General features: G+C 35.5%; 1 protein-coding gene across 1 annotated transcript in view; it reads right to left on the minus strand.

The window, feature by feature from the left end:
• The window catches only part of LOC106875009 (uncharacterized), a 149,036-nt gene that overhangs the window by 19,252 nt on the left and 114,770 nt on the right, over window positions 1–15,014 (minus strand). Inside the window, exons 53-61 of the mRNA XM_089359092.1 lie at window positions 14,171–14,439; window positions 11,859–11,960; window positions 10,463–10,793; window positions 7,548–7,994; window positions 5,611–5,652; window positions 4,234–4,356; window positions 3,102–3,548; window positions 1,792–1,833; window positions 877–999 (exon numbers count right to left, since the gene is read on the minus strand). Of these exons, the coding sequence (XP_089215218.1) occupies window positions 877–999; window positions 1,792–1,833; window positions 3,102–3,548; window positions 4,234–4,356; window positions 5,611–5,652; window positions 7,548–7,994; window positions 10,463–10,793; window positions 11,859–11,960; window positions 14,171–14,439 (1,926 nt within the window). The remainder of the gene's footprint in view (window positions 1–876; window positions 1,000–1,791; window positions 1,834–3,101; window positions 3,549–4,233; window positions 4,357–5,610; window positions 5,653–7,547; window positions 7,995–10,462; window positions 10,794–11,858; window positions 11,961–14,170; window positions 14,440–15,014) is intronic.

The raw sequence follows: 15,014 nt of genomic DNA on the forward strand, positions 1-15,014 counted from the left end.
TGTGCGTGAGAAGACCCGGCAAGCCAAGTAAGATCGTTGCCAGTGCCCCTGGACTGGCTCTTGTGCGGGTGGCACATGAGATGCACCATTTTGAGCGTGGCCGTTGCCAGTACTGCCTGACTGGCTCCCGTAGGATTTTCGAGCGAGATCGTTGCCAGTGCCCCTGGACTGGCTTGTGCGGGTGGCACATAAAAGACACCATTTCGAGCATGGCCGTTGCCAGTATCGCCTGACTGGCCTTCGTGCAGGTGACACGTAAAAGCACCTACTACACTCTCTGAGTGGTTGGCGTTAGGAAGGGCATCCAGCTGTAGAAACTCTGCCAAATTTAGATTGGAGCCTGGTGTTGCCATCCGGTTTCACCAGTCCTCAGTCAAGTCGTCCAACCCATGCTAGCATGGAAAGCGGACGTTAAACGATGATGATGATGATTTATTGTGCTTTTACTTATTAATTTTTCTATATGTGACAGTGGATTTTCATCGATGAGTTCATGAACTTTGGTTCTTTTCCCTAAAACTATATATATATATATATATATATATATATATATATATATATATATATATATATATATTCCCACATGTGTATTATATCAAATGACCCATGTGCTATTTATAGACAACGAATAGTACTGCTTAATGTACAGTATACTCTAAACCTGCCTTTTAAAATATTAGAAATGTGGCGAGTATTACTGTGCTTATATTATTACCAATGGTAGGGACAAGAACGATAATAGTTTTACCAGTGTTTGAACTTGGAATAATGGGAGAAGAACCTCAATTAGTTTTAATGTAGTTTATCTTGGAGACATTGGTTCTGAACAACTAAATGAGAGTAGAAGAGATGTTAAAATGACAGCTTCCCATTTACCTGTTGTTGTTGTCTGTGTAGTGGATTCAGAGACAAGACTTGTTGATGTAGTTGTTCCCAGATGAGGAGTTGTAACAACAGGTGTCTTAACAGTTGGAGTTGCCACAATATGTGTTGTTGTTGCTGATGTCACAATTTGCAGGTTGAAAAGGAAAAGTATAACATATGGTTACTATCAAAATTAGATATTAGTCAATTATTAAGAATATCTGGTGCTTAAACCAATGCCCACAAGAATAAAATAATATTTCATATTGTCGATAAACATATATTTATAATTGTTAGATAATTGTGAACATTGTGAAAATGGGGATGTAATTAATAATGATATTGGACAAAGCCATGAAAGTTACAATTCTTCAAGCTATTGCCTCCTTAACAGGGAAACAGGTGAGTGTTGGCAACAGGAAATGTATCTAGCCATAGACAATTCTGCCTCACTAAAAAAACGGCTCAACCCATGCAAGTATGGACTAGCAGACATTAACATGAGGTTGATGGAGGATGTATAGAGTACCAAACTGGCAAAATTTAAAGCATACCATAGTTTGCATCCCATTTCACAACCTGCACAGAGCTAAAGACAAACATAATTTGCTTCCAGAGGTTCAAATATTATACCTGGACATCAGAACCTTTTAGTGATGTATCTAACAGTTGTTAAACACCAGCAGATAGATCTTGATGTTTTTTCTTCTTTTCTGACAGAACATAAATGAGATGTTCCAATTAGTTAAAGTGAATTTGAATGTGCATGGTTTTTTTTTTAATCTCATTGCTAGTATAATGCAAGTAAAAATACTTTGAATCAAAATAATAGATAATTATTCCACAACTGATGTGTTTATGGCAATCTTTAACATCACAGACAATTAATCATATGACTGAAATATTTTATAAAAATTAAAACCTTACCCCTTGTTGTAGGACTAGTAGCAGGAATAACTGTTCCTGTAACTAGAAAAACAAAAAATTATTTTTAATAAACTTCTTTTAACTGATTACAATTAATAACCATTATAATTATACATTTGATTACACTAACAGAATGTCTGCATATCAACAGTAGGATTGACAATGTATAAGTTGTAGTGAGTTGTGATATTGGCTAAGACATCCCCAAATGTGAATGGCCTATACATCTAGTTATATCTAGTTACAATTTGGGCATTAATCTCTATAACCAGCAAAACACTGGGTTTCATTATATCATACACTCTCTGAACATTAACCCTTTAGAATTTAAACTAGTCATATCCAGCCAAAATGTTCTACCTGTCATATATGTTAAAACTGGTCAGATCCAACCTCTCACATCTACCCTAAATGTTATTCTAAAAGTTAGCAATCCAATAAGTGGAATTTCAAAGGTATGAGATAATCCATAATAAATTCAAACAATGTGAATAAATAAGTGTTACATTTGACAGAGTAATCTGAATGGTAAAGGGTTGATGTTTTTCATTATAAGAGTCTAATGAGACAATCTCTGGATCACTCTGTTTACATTTATAATTGTGACAAAGTAATATCTGTGCAACAGACTACAGAAAAATTTATTTTACCCAATAACACTGACATATTCTATTTTTTCCAAAATATTTATATATTTTGCGAATATACATCATTTGTTATGACTATTTCATAAATATAAAATTTTAGTCCAATTCCTTCATTAAGAATACTTTTAAGAAGCATATAAAATAGTGGGTTAAGATTTCTTGATTACAAATTCTGTAGCCATGTCATTATGACTTTGAAATATTGATACATTTCCAATAATTAGAGATAACTGTTACCTATATTACTATCAGGTTAGAAATATGTTCATTTCAAAGTTTTCACTAATATAAACATGAAAACAAATCAATGTTGTGTTGTATAGATAAGCGTTGCAAAGAAATAATTATAATAAAATATCTTTAAACAGGTACAAGCAACATTTTAAATTTGAAGACTTACAAAACTTATGTAAATTCAAGAGAATAAAGCTTAAAATATAGATCAATTCGAAGTAAATATTGAATACTACATCTTTTATATTTTTGCAATCTTCATTATCAAATATATTTACCTCAGTCAATTATTATATCAGTTCATAACTAATTTAAATTATTTATTATCATATGTATAATAACTGTAACCAAAGTCAGATTTAGACAACTATTAATATTTCATTTCATGTACAAATAACTATAATCAACAGGTAATATGATCATTCTTACCTTCTGAAATATTAAAGCAAGCCTTCACCTGCACCCACACAAAATAGTCATTTGGTACACTTCCTTCTACAATTCCTTGAGATTCCAAAATAATCTTCACAGCTGTTGCCTTTGGATAATTATTCAATACAAGGGATCCAGTAATGTTGGTACCTCCCACTGTCTTCTGGAATTCATCAGAGCCAGGTGTTTGCACAAGAATTGTTACCTTACCAACACTACCCCACATGTCGACTTCAAGCAGTTCAACTCCTTCAGGTTTATCTGTCAATTTTATAGTGACACTTGGTTTTGGTTCAGAAGGTGATTTTGGTACTGGAACCTTCCAACCAGACAATTCTGGTCTGATATTAGTTACGGGATAGTCTGGTGTGTCAGGAGTTGATGATATAAAGGAATCAGGAATGATATTTATATCATTCATACCTTCTCTAACCACACAAGGAGCTGAAATGAAAACCAACATAAATTAACATTGGGATAATCATCACTTAAACTTAATTTATTTCTCATTAAAATATATTGTCTCAATAAATTTCAAAAAATCGCTTTACATTATTTAATGCATTAATTTATATTAAGTATGTATCTTAATTATATACTTATAAAATAAATGGTCTTATTCCTAATGAAGCAGCATTAGAAAGTAATTACAATATGATCTATCACTAAAATTTATACTTTCCTACTTTTTACTCTAAATATAAGTAAGCTCTAAGGTTCATTTTAACTTATTATATCTCTGCATGCAAGCTTTTTACACCTGGATTTACTGCAATGTTATAATGTGTTAGAGCTCTTAATTACTGTGTATATATATATTTTTGATGTTTATACATCATCTCTTTTCTATGCATATATGCTAACATATATAATATATTAAACAGCCAGTATATAATTTATAGACAAAACATTGAGGCACAATTGTGAATTAAACCTGATAATGCTGTAGAAATTGCTATGCAAACTATATTTCATCCAATGTTGGAGACAAAGACTGAAGTAGGTTTCACCAGTTTTTGAACTTAGAATGTAGTTTATTGCAGCTCATATTGAAAGCATTTGTATCTAACAACTAACTGAGTCAAGAGATATTTAAATACAAATATTCAAATAACATAGTCATATTTACGTGCTGTTGTTGTCTGTGTCGTGGATTCAGGAGAAATGCTTGTTGATGTAGTTGTTTCTGGATGAAGGGTTGTAACAACAGGCGTTTCAACAGATGGAACTGACACAATACTTGTTGTACTTGCTGATGTCACAATTTGCAAAGAAAAATGGAAAAGCATAATAAATAATAGCAATTAAAGTGAAGTATTATTTGCTATTATGAATATCTAGTGATTAGGTCAATGGACACAGGATTAAAATGATATTTGATATTGTTGATAAACAAATATCTATAATTGCTACATTATGATAAACATTGTGAAATTGAATATAAATAAGTAACTTCTAAATAAAACCACAGACCAGTCATTTTAAGAGGAGGGGCTAGTCAATTGTAGCATTGGCTCTGAGATATACCTAATATTTTATTTTGCAATCCTTGAAAGAGTGAAAGGTAGCATTGACTTTAGTGGCATTTCAACTCTGACCATAAAAACCAAAACTGAATATCACAGTTTATTAGTACATTGCTTTAAGAAACCTGCCTATCCACCAGCCTGGATGACATGCAACAAATATTATAAGAAAATATAAAAGTTCAAAATTGTTAAACTTAAAAGGAGGACTATTAATTATATTTAAGGAACCACTCCTTCATATTCCATGGTTTAACAGTCATGTGCAAATAACTTGCCTGAAAATAGAGACCCTCTCTTGATTTATTAAACATAGCAGCAGACGTATTTTACTGGACATATAAAAGACATTTTAGTGGAGAGGCTAAACTGGGGTAAGAATGTGCAAGAATGTCTTTGATACTGTAATGGAAATGGAATGACTTCAAGTGGCAATAGTAATTAATCCACAGTCTGGCCCTTTGTGACAGCCTTCACAATCTTAATCTTTTTGACACTAACCTGCCCAAGTCTGATTCTCTATAACACAAATTTCCAGCTTTAGAATTATCTAAATTAAAAGCGACCTTTAAAATTTCATGTTAATTTTCATTCTAAATATGGTGGTGAGCTGGTACGATTGTTAAGAAGTTGAACAAAATGCTTAGCAGCAATCCTTTCAGCCTTTACATTTTGCATTTAAGTTCCACCAAGGTTGACCTTGCCTTCCATCATTTTGGGATCGATAAAATAAATATCTGTTGAATACTAGCATCAATGTCATCAACTAGCCCTTTCCCCTAAAACTTCAGGCTTTCAGCCTATACAAGAAAGATTTGTGTTCCAAATACCAGTTTAATTGCAACAGTTATTTTACTAAATATCTCATTATTTTCAAAATTAATTGAAAAGTGGCAGTTTATTTTTATAGAAATATGGTAACAAAAGGATTAAGTAATTAATCAAAATATTCTGTAATCACAGGAATGTTTAAAATTTACCTCTTGTTGCAAGACTTGTTGTGGGATGAACTGTTCCTGTAACTGGAAAAACAAAGGAATATTTACTTTTTAATAAGATTCTATTAATTTCTACTGAAGTTTATGACAGTTATAATTATACTCCTGATTGCATAAAATGGGTATCTCAGAATTATAATTTTTTTATTTTTTTTTTGAGCGAGGAGTGTAGGATCTGCAAATAAAACAGGCAACCATTAATTAGAGGTGAGTCGTGAGTTTGGTCAAGACATCCCAAGCTCAAATGACTAAATACATCTAATAATGAGGAGCCAATGTGGGAGTTGATTTCCAAAACTAGTGATTAATTATACACACACACACACACACACACACACACACACACACACACACACACACACACATATATATATATATATATATAAAGTCAATCGCCACATCAAAGTGGCTGTTCCATGTTACTACTAATTTAACCCCAGGCAGTTCTTTGGTGTGGTGATTGACTTTACTTGTTAGTATAGTTACTACTCTGAGCTCCTCTTGACATTTTACAACTAGCTATTATGCTTATATATATACATACAAAGGAGTGCTGAAAAGTTCCTGCCTTTAAGGGTATTCCAAAAGGCCTAGTTGGAGGACCAGCGTTCTCAGTTTTTTTACAGGCCTTAGGAAAACAGAAGGAGCACTACAATCTGAGAGGGTAATATCATAAATAAAATCATAATTAATGGGTCCTCCTGTATTTTCTTGTACCCAAAGCCAGGAACTTTTCAGCACCCCTTTGATATATAATAATTAACTAAATATATGATTTAACTGAAATTGGTTTAGGTTTATCATACATTTTGTGAGAAATAATGTTTGGAATACTGACCATTCCACCATAATTATAGACATAACTGCAACCAATATTAACATCAGTTTGGAGAGTATTGTAGTTCACTTGAAGCATTGTGAATTTTTTGTGAAATATAATGTGCCTTGAATGGCACAACAATGCAGAGTGGAATATAATAACTGTTATAATTTGGCCGTTGCCAGTACCGCCTGACTGACCTTCGTGCGGGTGGCACGTAAAAGCACCCACTACACTCTCTGAGTGGTTGGCATTAGGAAGGGCATCCAGCTGTAGAAACTCTGCCAAATCAGATTGGAGCCTGGTGTAGCCATCTGGTTTCACCAGTCCTCAGTCAAATCGTCCAACCCATGCTAGCATGGAAAGCGGACGTTAAACGATGATGATGATGATGATGATTCATAGTCTGATATAATAATATTTCGGAAAATAAAAATCCCTTCTTCAGATATCGCTAGGAATTGATCCAGTCACTGCTGTTCCCATGCTGGGGCACTGCCTTGAAGGGTTCAGTCAAACAACTTGACACCAGTATTTATTTTCTTAAAGGCAACTACTTATTTCATTGGCCTCTTTTGCTGAAGCACTATGTCATGGGGACATAAACAAACCAACTCCACTTGTCATGTGATAAGGTAGTGGTGGTGGTGGACAAACATAACAGGCTTTCAGTTTCTGTCTATCAAATCTACTTCCAAGCTTTTGTCAGCCCAGGTTTATAGTAGAAAACACTTGCTTAAGGTGCCAGGCATTGAACTGAACCTGGATCTTATGTGGCTGGGAAGCAAAATTCTTAGCACCACATTCATCACTCTGTGAGGTTCCACTAGTACACACACCAAAATATACCAATGTCATTTTGTACTCATAAGGATTGTAATAAAATAATGGTTATGAAATATCTATTTGAGTAACTTTTTAGATTTAATGATCTCGTAAATCCATAATGAATTTAAGAGAGTAAGTATCAAAATAATGACCACTTTAAAGTAAATATTGAATGTTAAATGTTTTATCTAAAAAAACATCATATTTCAATGAATTATTAACTATTTCATTTATAAAACTTACAATCAACAGTCAATATAATAATTCTTACCTTCGGAAATATTAAAGCAAGCCTTCACCTGCACCCACACAAAATAGTCATCTGGTACACTTCCTTCTACAATTCCTTGAGATTCCAAAATAATCTTCACAGCTGTCGCCTTTGGATAATTATTCAATACAAGGGATCCAGTAATGTTGGTACCTCCCACTGTCTTCTGGAATTCATCAGAGCCAGGTGTTTGCACAAGAATTGTTACCTTACCAACACTACCCCACATGTCGACTTCAAGCAGTTCAACTCCTTCAGGTTTATCTGTCAGTTTTATGGTAACACTTGGTTTTGGTTCAGAAGGTGATTTTGGTACTGGAACCTTCCAACCAGACAATTCTGGTCTGATATTAGTTATGGGATAGTCTGGTGTTTGGGGAGTTGATGATATAAAGGAATCAGGAATGATATTTATATCATTCATACCTTCTCTAACCACACAAGGAGCTGAAAAACAGTAATATTTCATCATTTTGCATTATTGTAGCATTACAATTTAAACTGTATCAATCTCAATAATTTCTTGTATATGCCCCACAAACTTTATACTACCAAATAAAAGTGGTAGCATAAATTCAAATGGTTGATTTTTGCTGGCATAAATGGTTTCTAATGATTTCTCACATTGACATAAGGTTAAACACTGTTATAGAGGAGTATCTCTAATGGAACTGATTTCAGCGCATGATTGAACAGCATTTTAACATAGAATGTGAGGGCAGACATGGCTGTGTAGTAAGAAGTTTGCCTCTCAACCACATGATATCAGGTTCCATCCCACAGCATGACACCTTGGATAAGTGTCATCTACTTTAGAGCCGAAATGACCAACGCCTTATGATTAGATTTGGTAGACAAGACTTTAAGAAGTCCATAATGTGTGTGTATTCTTCTGTGTGTGTGTGTGTATTCCTCTGTGTGTGCGTGTGTATTCCTGTGTGTGTGTTCGTGTGTGTATGTGTGCATGTTTGCTTGTGTAAGAGTGTGTGCATGTGTGTGTGTGTGCACAGGTATTACAAAAACAAATAGATATTTTTGAAAGATTCCTCAAAGCAAAATGTCATTTATTAGAATTTAAATACTTAATCTTGTATGTAGTAGACATGCCTCATTCATTTTGTTGCAAGGAACTACTAATGTCATCATTGTAGCATTTACAATCTGATTTCTTGTAATATTCCAACATGCCATTTTACTAGGGTGTGCTGAAAAGTCCTTGGCTTTAAGTAAAAGAAAATACAGGAGGATCAATTAATTATGATTTTATTCAACATATTCCCCTCTCAGATTCACGGACTTATTGCTGTGATCCTTCAGTTTTTCTAAGCCCTGTAAAAGAACTCAGGAAGTTGGGCTTCCAACTAGGCCTTTCACAATACCCTTAAAGTTAGGAACTTTTCAGCACCCCCTCGTATTCAGTCCTTTAGCATTTAACCCTTTATACCTTGTGCATAATACATTAACAAATTTGAAGCACCAAATAGTGTTTGCACGGATAAAATAGTATAAGGAAGGCTCTCTATTTTCTTTTCAGATTCTTGTGTGTGTGTGGAGATGTGGTGCTTTGACTTTGTGATAGTTGTAAATGAATGTCACCATCACTGAAGCAGTCCCCTTAGTTTCCAGTGACTGGTCAAGGAAAATATTACCTTACTTGGAAACAGATGAGTGTTGGTGACAAAAAGAGCTTCTAGTGGTAGAAAAATCTGCCTCAACAAATTCCATCTGACTCATGCAAGCATGGACAAGTGGGCACTGAATGATGATGATGAGTGTAGAAGTATATTTTGTTCTATCTTGGGACAGTCATTATATCAATAATAAACACACTTTTTTATTATTATTGGTCAGTTAGTAAACCATTTAACCAATTACCTAATCAATTGTTTAATTAATCATTTGCTCAATCAGTCAGCTAGGTTTGTCAGAGGCCTTTCATAGTTTGATGAAGGGCCCTGCCTAAATCGTCTTATTTTACCTCTTCCTTGCAGCAAAGAAATATCTAGAAAGGCTTCTTGGTCCACCTCATGGTCCCAGCAGACAAAATGGGAAGGGTATTGCCCCGGGGGATGGTGAGAGAGATGCGCTGAAACAGCCACTCTGACTCCCGGGGCTTGCACTTACAGATAGCCATCTCTGCACCAATAGTAAAAAGCAGAGATGCTGTCTGAGGACTAAGAATGCCAGGTCTCCACTACCACAGGCTTGACCATAAATTTGTCAGACAGTAGCCGATATATTTGACAGTTTGCCCTTCTAAACCTGACAAGCAGTGGAACGTGGGCTGGTAGCTGATCACACCTAGTTGCCACTGGAGACAGGATCACAGCATATTGCATCCCAGATGAGGGGGCTGGCCACCATGAAATAAGAACATTGTCACATCATTAGGCCTTTTACTGTCACCTCAGTCTAGCCCAGCTGGCTCAAGCTGGGAAAGGAAGCCTGCAGCATCTAGACCATGTTTTATGATCTCAAAATATGATCCTTCCATTGCCATTCATGATTTCATCGATGACATGCTCTTTCTACACCAGGTCTGCTTCAGGTCTGTTCCTCTCCTAGTCTACAGACTAAAAACTTATAGAAGACCTTACTGATTGATAGATTGACCAAATGATTGATTAAACAACTGATTAGTTAAATGGTTAACTAGTTGACTAATAATAATAAAAGAAGTGAAATAGAACCAATGATCCCCTCACGATACAATAAAATCAGTTTTAACACATTGATCCACATCAAGAATTTTGCAAACCAAATACAAAAGAGAAATAGAAATACATTAAGATACCATTAATATTTAGGCTGATACTCTAAAATATCTACCAAAATAAAGAACGAAGAGAAGTGCATGTGTTACAATCTGTTTTTTGCCCATTTCCATTAGTTTTAAACTACAGCATGAAACCTACCATATGTTGTTGTCTGCATAGTTGGGCTCACACCAGTTGTTCTACTGACAGCTGGAGTGGTATGAGGTGACATAGAAGAAATCGCTGGTGAAGTAGTGGCGGTGGAGAAAACAGATGGCGATGTGAAGAATGTTGATATCGGAGTAGTTGCTGCCGTAGTTGTAACAGTGGTGGTCGTATTTGGGCAATATGGACAACATTTTGCCGGATCTGTTACCCATGTGGAATTGTCACAGGAAGGAGTTTCACAAGTTATTTCTTTCATCGACAACGAACGTCCAGAAAGACATTCAATTGTTTTACATGGCCCATCATTCCAGACTTCACCAATCTGAAAAGGAATAACATTTGTTTCTGCAAATATATTTGGTAATGTTACATGTAATTAAAACAAATAAATGATATTAGGTTGCCAAGGAAGGCTTTGAGCTGACAGAACCGTTTGCAGAATCAGACAAACTGCTTAGCAGCATTTCATCTGTCTTTACGTTCCAAGTTCAAATTCTACTAAGGTCAGCTTTACCTTTCATCCTTTTGAGGTCAATAAAATAGGTACCAGTTTAGGACTGGGGCCTATGTAATTGACTATCCTCCTCTCCGACATTGCTGGCCTTGTGCCAAAATTTGAAGCCAATATTGTGTTAGCCAAAGAAGGCGGGAAGCTGACAGAATTCTTTGTACACCAGGCAAAATGCTTAGAGGCATTCTGTCCATCCTTATGTTCAGAATTCAAATTCTACCTTGGTCAAATTAGCCTTTTATCCTTTCTGGGTCAACAAAACAAGACCAGTTGAACACTGAGGGTCAATGTAATCAACTTACCCCCTTCTTTGAAATAGCTGATTTGTGCCAAAACTTGAAGCCAATATTGTTACCGAGGTCAACTTTTGCCTTTCATACTTTTGAGGCTCAATGAAATAAGTACCAATTGAGCACTGGGGTTGATCTAATCAACTAGCCCCTTCCCCCAAAATGTCATGCCTTGTGTCTATAGTAGTAAGGAACGTTATGTTGCATGCCCCTAAAGCTGCTGATAAGACTGCATAAGTAGCCCTTAAAAATGTTCATCTTCATTTTATATAAAAATGAAATAAAATGCATTTGTAATATTGCTCTGAAGCAATTTGGGATTCTAATCTGAAGAGGAAACATAGTATGATGGTGTGATTAAGAAGTTTGCTACACAACAGGTGTTGGTGTGTTTACATCCCTGTAACTTAGCAGTCAGCAAAAAGGACCAGTAAAATAACAAACAGGATTTACAGAAAAATAAGTACTGGGGTCAATTCATTTGACTGAATTTGAAATTCTTCAAGGTGGTGCCCCAGCATGGCTGCTGTCTAATATGGCTTAAACAAGAAAAAAAGAAAAAGATGCTTTACAAATAATCACTAACCTCATAAAAATTGCCTGATCTTTTGGGGTATTCACATTTATTACGTGGTATACATCGGCAACATATATCATCATTCAGATTTTCGTTCTCTAATTCATAGTCCTGTGAAAATATTCAAAAAAGAAACACTTGTGAGAATAATGGTGAAGAGAGGGAGGAGGAGGACGAGGAGGAGGAGGAGGAGGAGGAGGAGGAGGAGGAGGAGGAGGAGGAGGAGGAGGAGGAGGAGGAGGAGGAGGAGGAGGAGGGCTTCTAAGACAGGCACAAGGCCAGAAATTTGAAATGCAAATAAATACGTACACTCACAAACACACATGTACACTACTGGACACTCAAACTGATATAAGCATTCAATTTAATCTTGCATATGCGAACACATTCATATATATATATATATATATATATATACGAGGAAGTACTGAAAAGTTCCTGGCTTTGGGTAAAAGAAAGTACAGGAGAATCAGTTAATTATAATTTTATTCAACATATCTCCCTTTCAGATTTATACACTTATTGTAATGGTCCTTCAGTTTTCCTAAGCCCTGTAAGATAACTCAGAGGATTGGGCCCTCAGCCAGGCCTTTTGTGATACCCTTAAAGCCAGGAACTTTTCAGCACCTCCACCCTTTGTAAACATATAGATATACATGAATATTTAGTCTACAGAAATACAAATATATCTTCCTATTTTCCTACACACACATATGATGCTGTCTGCCATCCAGAGCTCTTCTTGAAGAGAAGCAGTGAATGTAGCTGTACAAGTGGCTAGCGATTTCTAACTTTTCTCTCCTACATTCCACCTTCTGGTTAGAGCATCGGGCTCAGAATCATGAGGTAGTGAGTTCGATTCCCAGACTGGGCTCTGTGTTGTGTTCTTGAGCGAGACACTTTGTTTGACATTGTTCCAGTTCACACACACACACACGCATGCTCTCTCTCACACACACATTCTCTCTCTCTCTCACACACACATAAATAATGACACATACACATACACATACACTTAGATTCATTTGAAAGTATTGGTGTGGCTGTGAGAATAGATACAGGCATGGCTGTGTGGTAAGACGTTTGCTTCCAGGATCAGTGAATTTGATAGACGGAAACTGAACGAAGCTCATTGTACATATATATGTACATATCTATGTGTTAGTGTATTTGTATTAGTATTTGGCCCACCACCACTACTTGACAAACAGTGTTGGTTTGTTTACATCCTCATCATTTATCAATTCAGTATTAGTGATTGAAAGAATATGTATCAGGCTGAAAAAAAAAACATATATATATATAGTACTTGTGTATATAAGATTGACCAGTGACCGGTCTGTCAAAATGCTAGAAGAAGCTCACTTAAAAAATTCTCAAATACAGATTCAGCGGAGCAAAAACAGGTGGGCTAGACCAGTGAAAATTGTACATACCTCGATTATCTGCAGACTATAGTTTCAAAATCAATACTTCCAAAATAAAAGTATCTATTTATCTTCAGTACAGATTGCCGATATTCTTATAATCGAACAGAATCTCGTGCTAGTTGTCTTCAACCAGTGAAAACGTGATTCTATCCATTATGAATCCGTATTTGAGAATTTTTTAAGTGAGCTTCTTCTAGCATATTGACAGACCGGTCACTGGTCAATCTTATATACACAAGTACTATAATCTTTTTAGGATCTCGAAAAAAAATAATTTTTCATGAACCTTCTGATTCTTTTACTGTGCTAGTTTCCTGGTATTAAATTGATATTAATTAATATCGAATTTTTACCATATTATGTTAATTAACCATAATCACATTTCTCAAAGTTGGTAAATTCAAAGCAGAAATTATTTTCTGCAGAGATATTTTCCGGATTCAGCGCGCCAAAACTAAGACTTTTGAATTTTAATCTTTATAATGGACCAACAGATTTACACAAAAACCTAGAAATGCTACGCTTTCCAAAGAGCAAAAGAAACTGATGTGGTTCTCCAAATCCAATCCAATAGTGGCACAATGAAGATATGTAAGAAATTCCAAAAATTCTCCCTATGAGAATCTTCAGGTAAATAGATGCACACACTTGTGAGTATGCATTGACAGTTCAACCAACACGCCAGTTCAACTGCACATTTACAAGCACTGAGAACTCTCTTAACTCAAAAAGTTCTTTCATTTTGTTAGTGACCAGCCAGAACTCTCTCAAGAACTTAAATAAAACTCAAAGAAAAATCATACAAGCTTGCATGCATGTGTGTTATACCACATATCTCTCTCTTGTATAGTGGTGTGTAAGAGCATTAGATAACAGAAAATCATACATTACCCCTGTACATGTGATATCACATACTTCACCACATTTAAGAACATCATCTAGACATTTACATAAAGTGCAGAGAGTGGGTTTAACTGGATCCGTCACTGGTTTTCCATCAATTGTGCAGTTGCATGTTGAGACACATTTCCCATCTTGGAATAAAGTATTTTCAGGACAAGCACATCCAGGAGAACAAGTCTCAACATTACAAGAATGGTTATGAGAAATACATGTTCGATTACATGCACATTTCTTCCAAATGAATGGTTCTAAGCATGCTGAAATGCAAAACAGAATAAAATATGGATTATTTTTAATGCAGTTTTTTTTTTTTTTCGTTTACTGTTGGTTTTATTTTTTTTTATTTGTTAGAAAATTTGAACTCAGTTATTCAGAGTTGACTATTATAGTATTACTGTGAATGGTCGTATGGTCAAGAACTTTGCTTCTTAACTATGTGGTCTTGGGTTCAGTCTCACAGCACAGCACTCTAGGCAAGTGTGTTTAGTATAGCCTCAGGCCAACCAAAGCCTTGTTAGTGAATTTGGTAGATGGAAACTGAAAGAAACTTGTCATAAATGAATTAAGATATATATATATATCATCATCATCATCATCATCATTTAATGTCCATTGTCTATACTGGCATGGGTTGAACGACTTGACCAGGGCTGGTAAGCTGAGGGGGCCACACCAGACTCCAGTCTAATTTAGTATGTTTCTATGGCTGGATGCCCTTCCTAACGCCAACCATGCCAGGACTGTAATGGGTGCTTTTACATGCCATTGGCACAGGTGCCCATAGTGTGACACCAGTACCTTCCACAATGGCTTGATGGGTTTTCTTATCAAG

Source organism: Octopus bimaculoides, chromosome 10 (assembly GCF_046866305.1).
Source record: "Octopus bimaculoides isolate indiv1 chromosome 10, ASM4686630v1, whole genome shotgun sequence".
Lineage (NCBI taxonomy): Eukaryota > Metazoa > Mollusca > Cephalopoda > Octopoda > Octopodidae > Octopus > Octopus bimaculoides.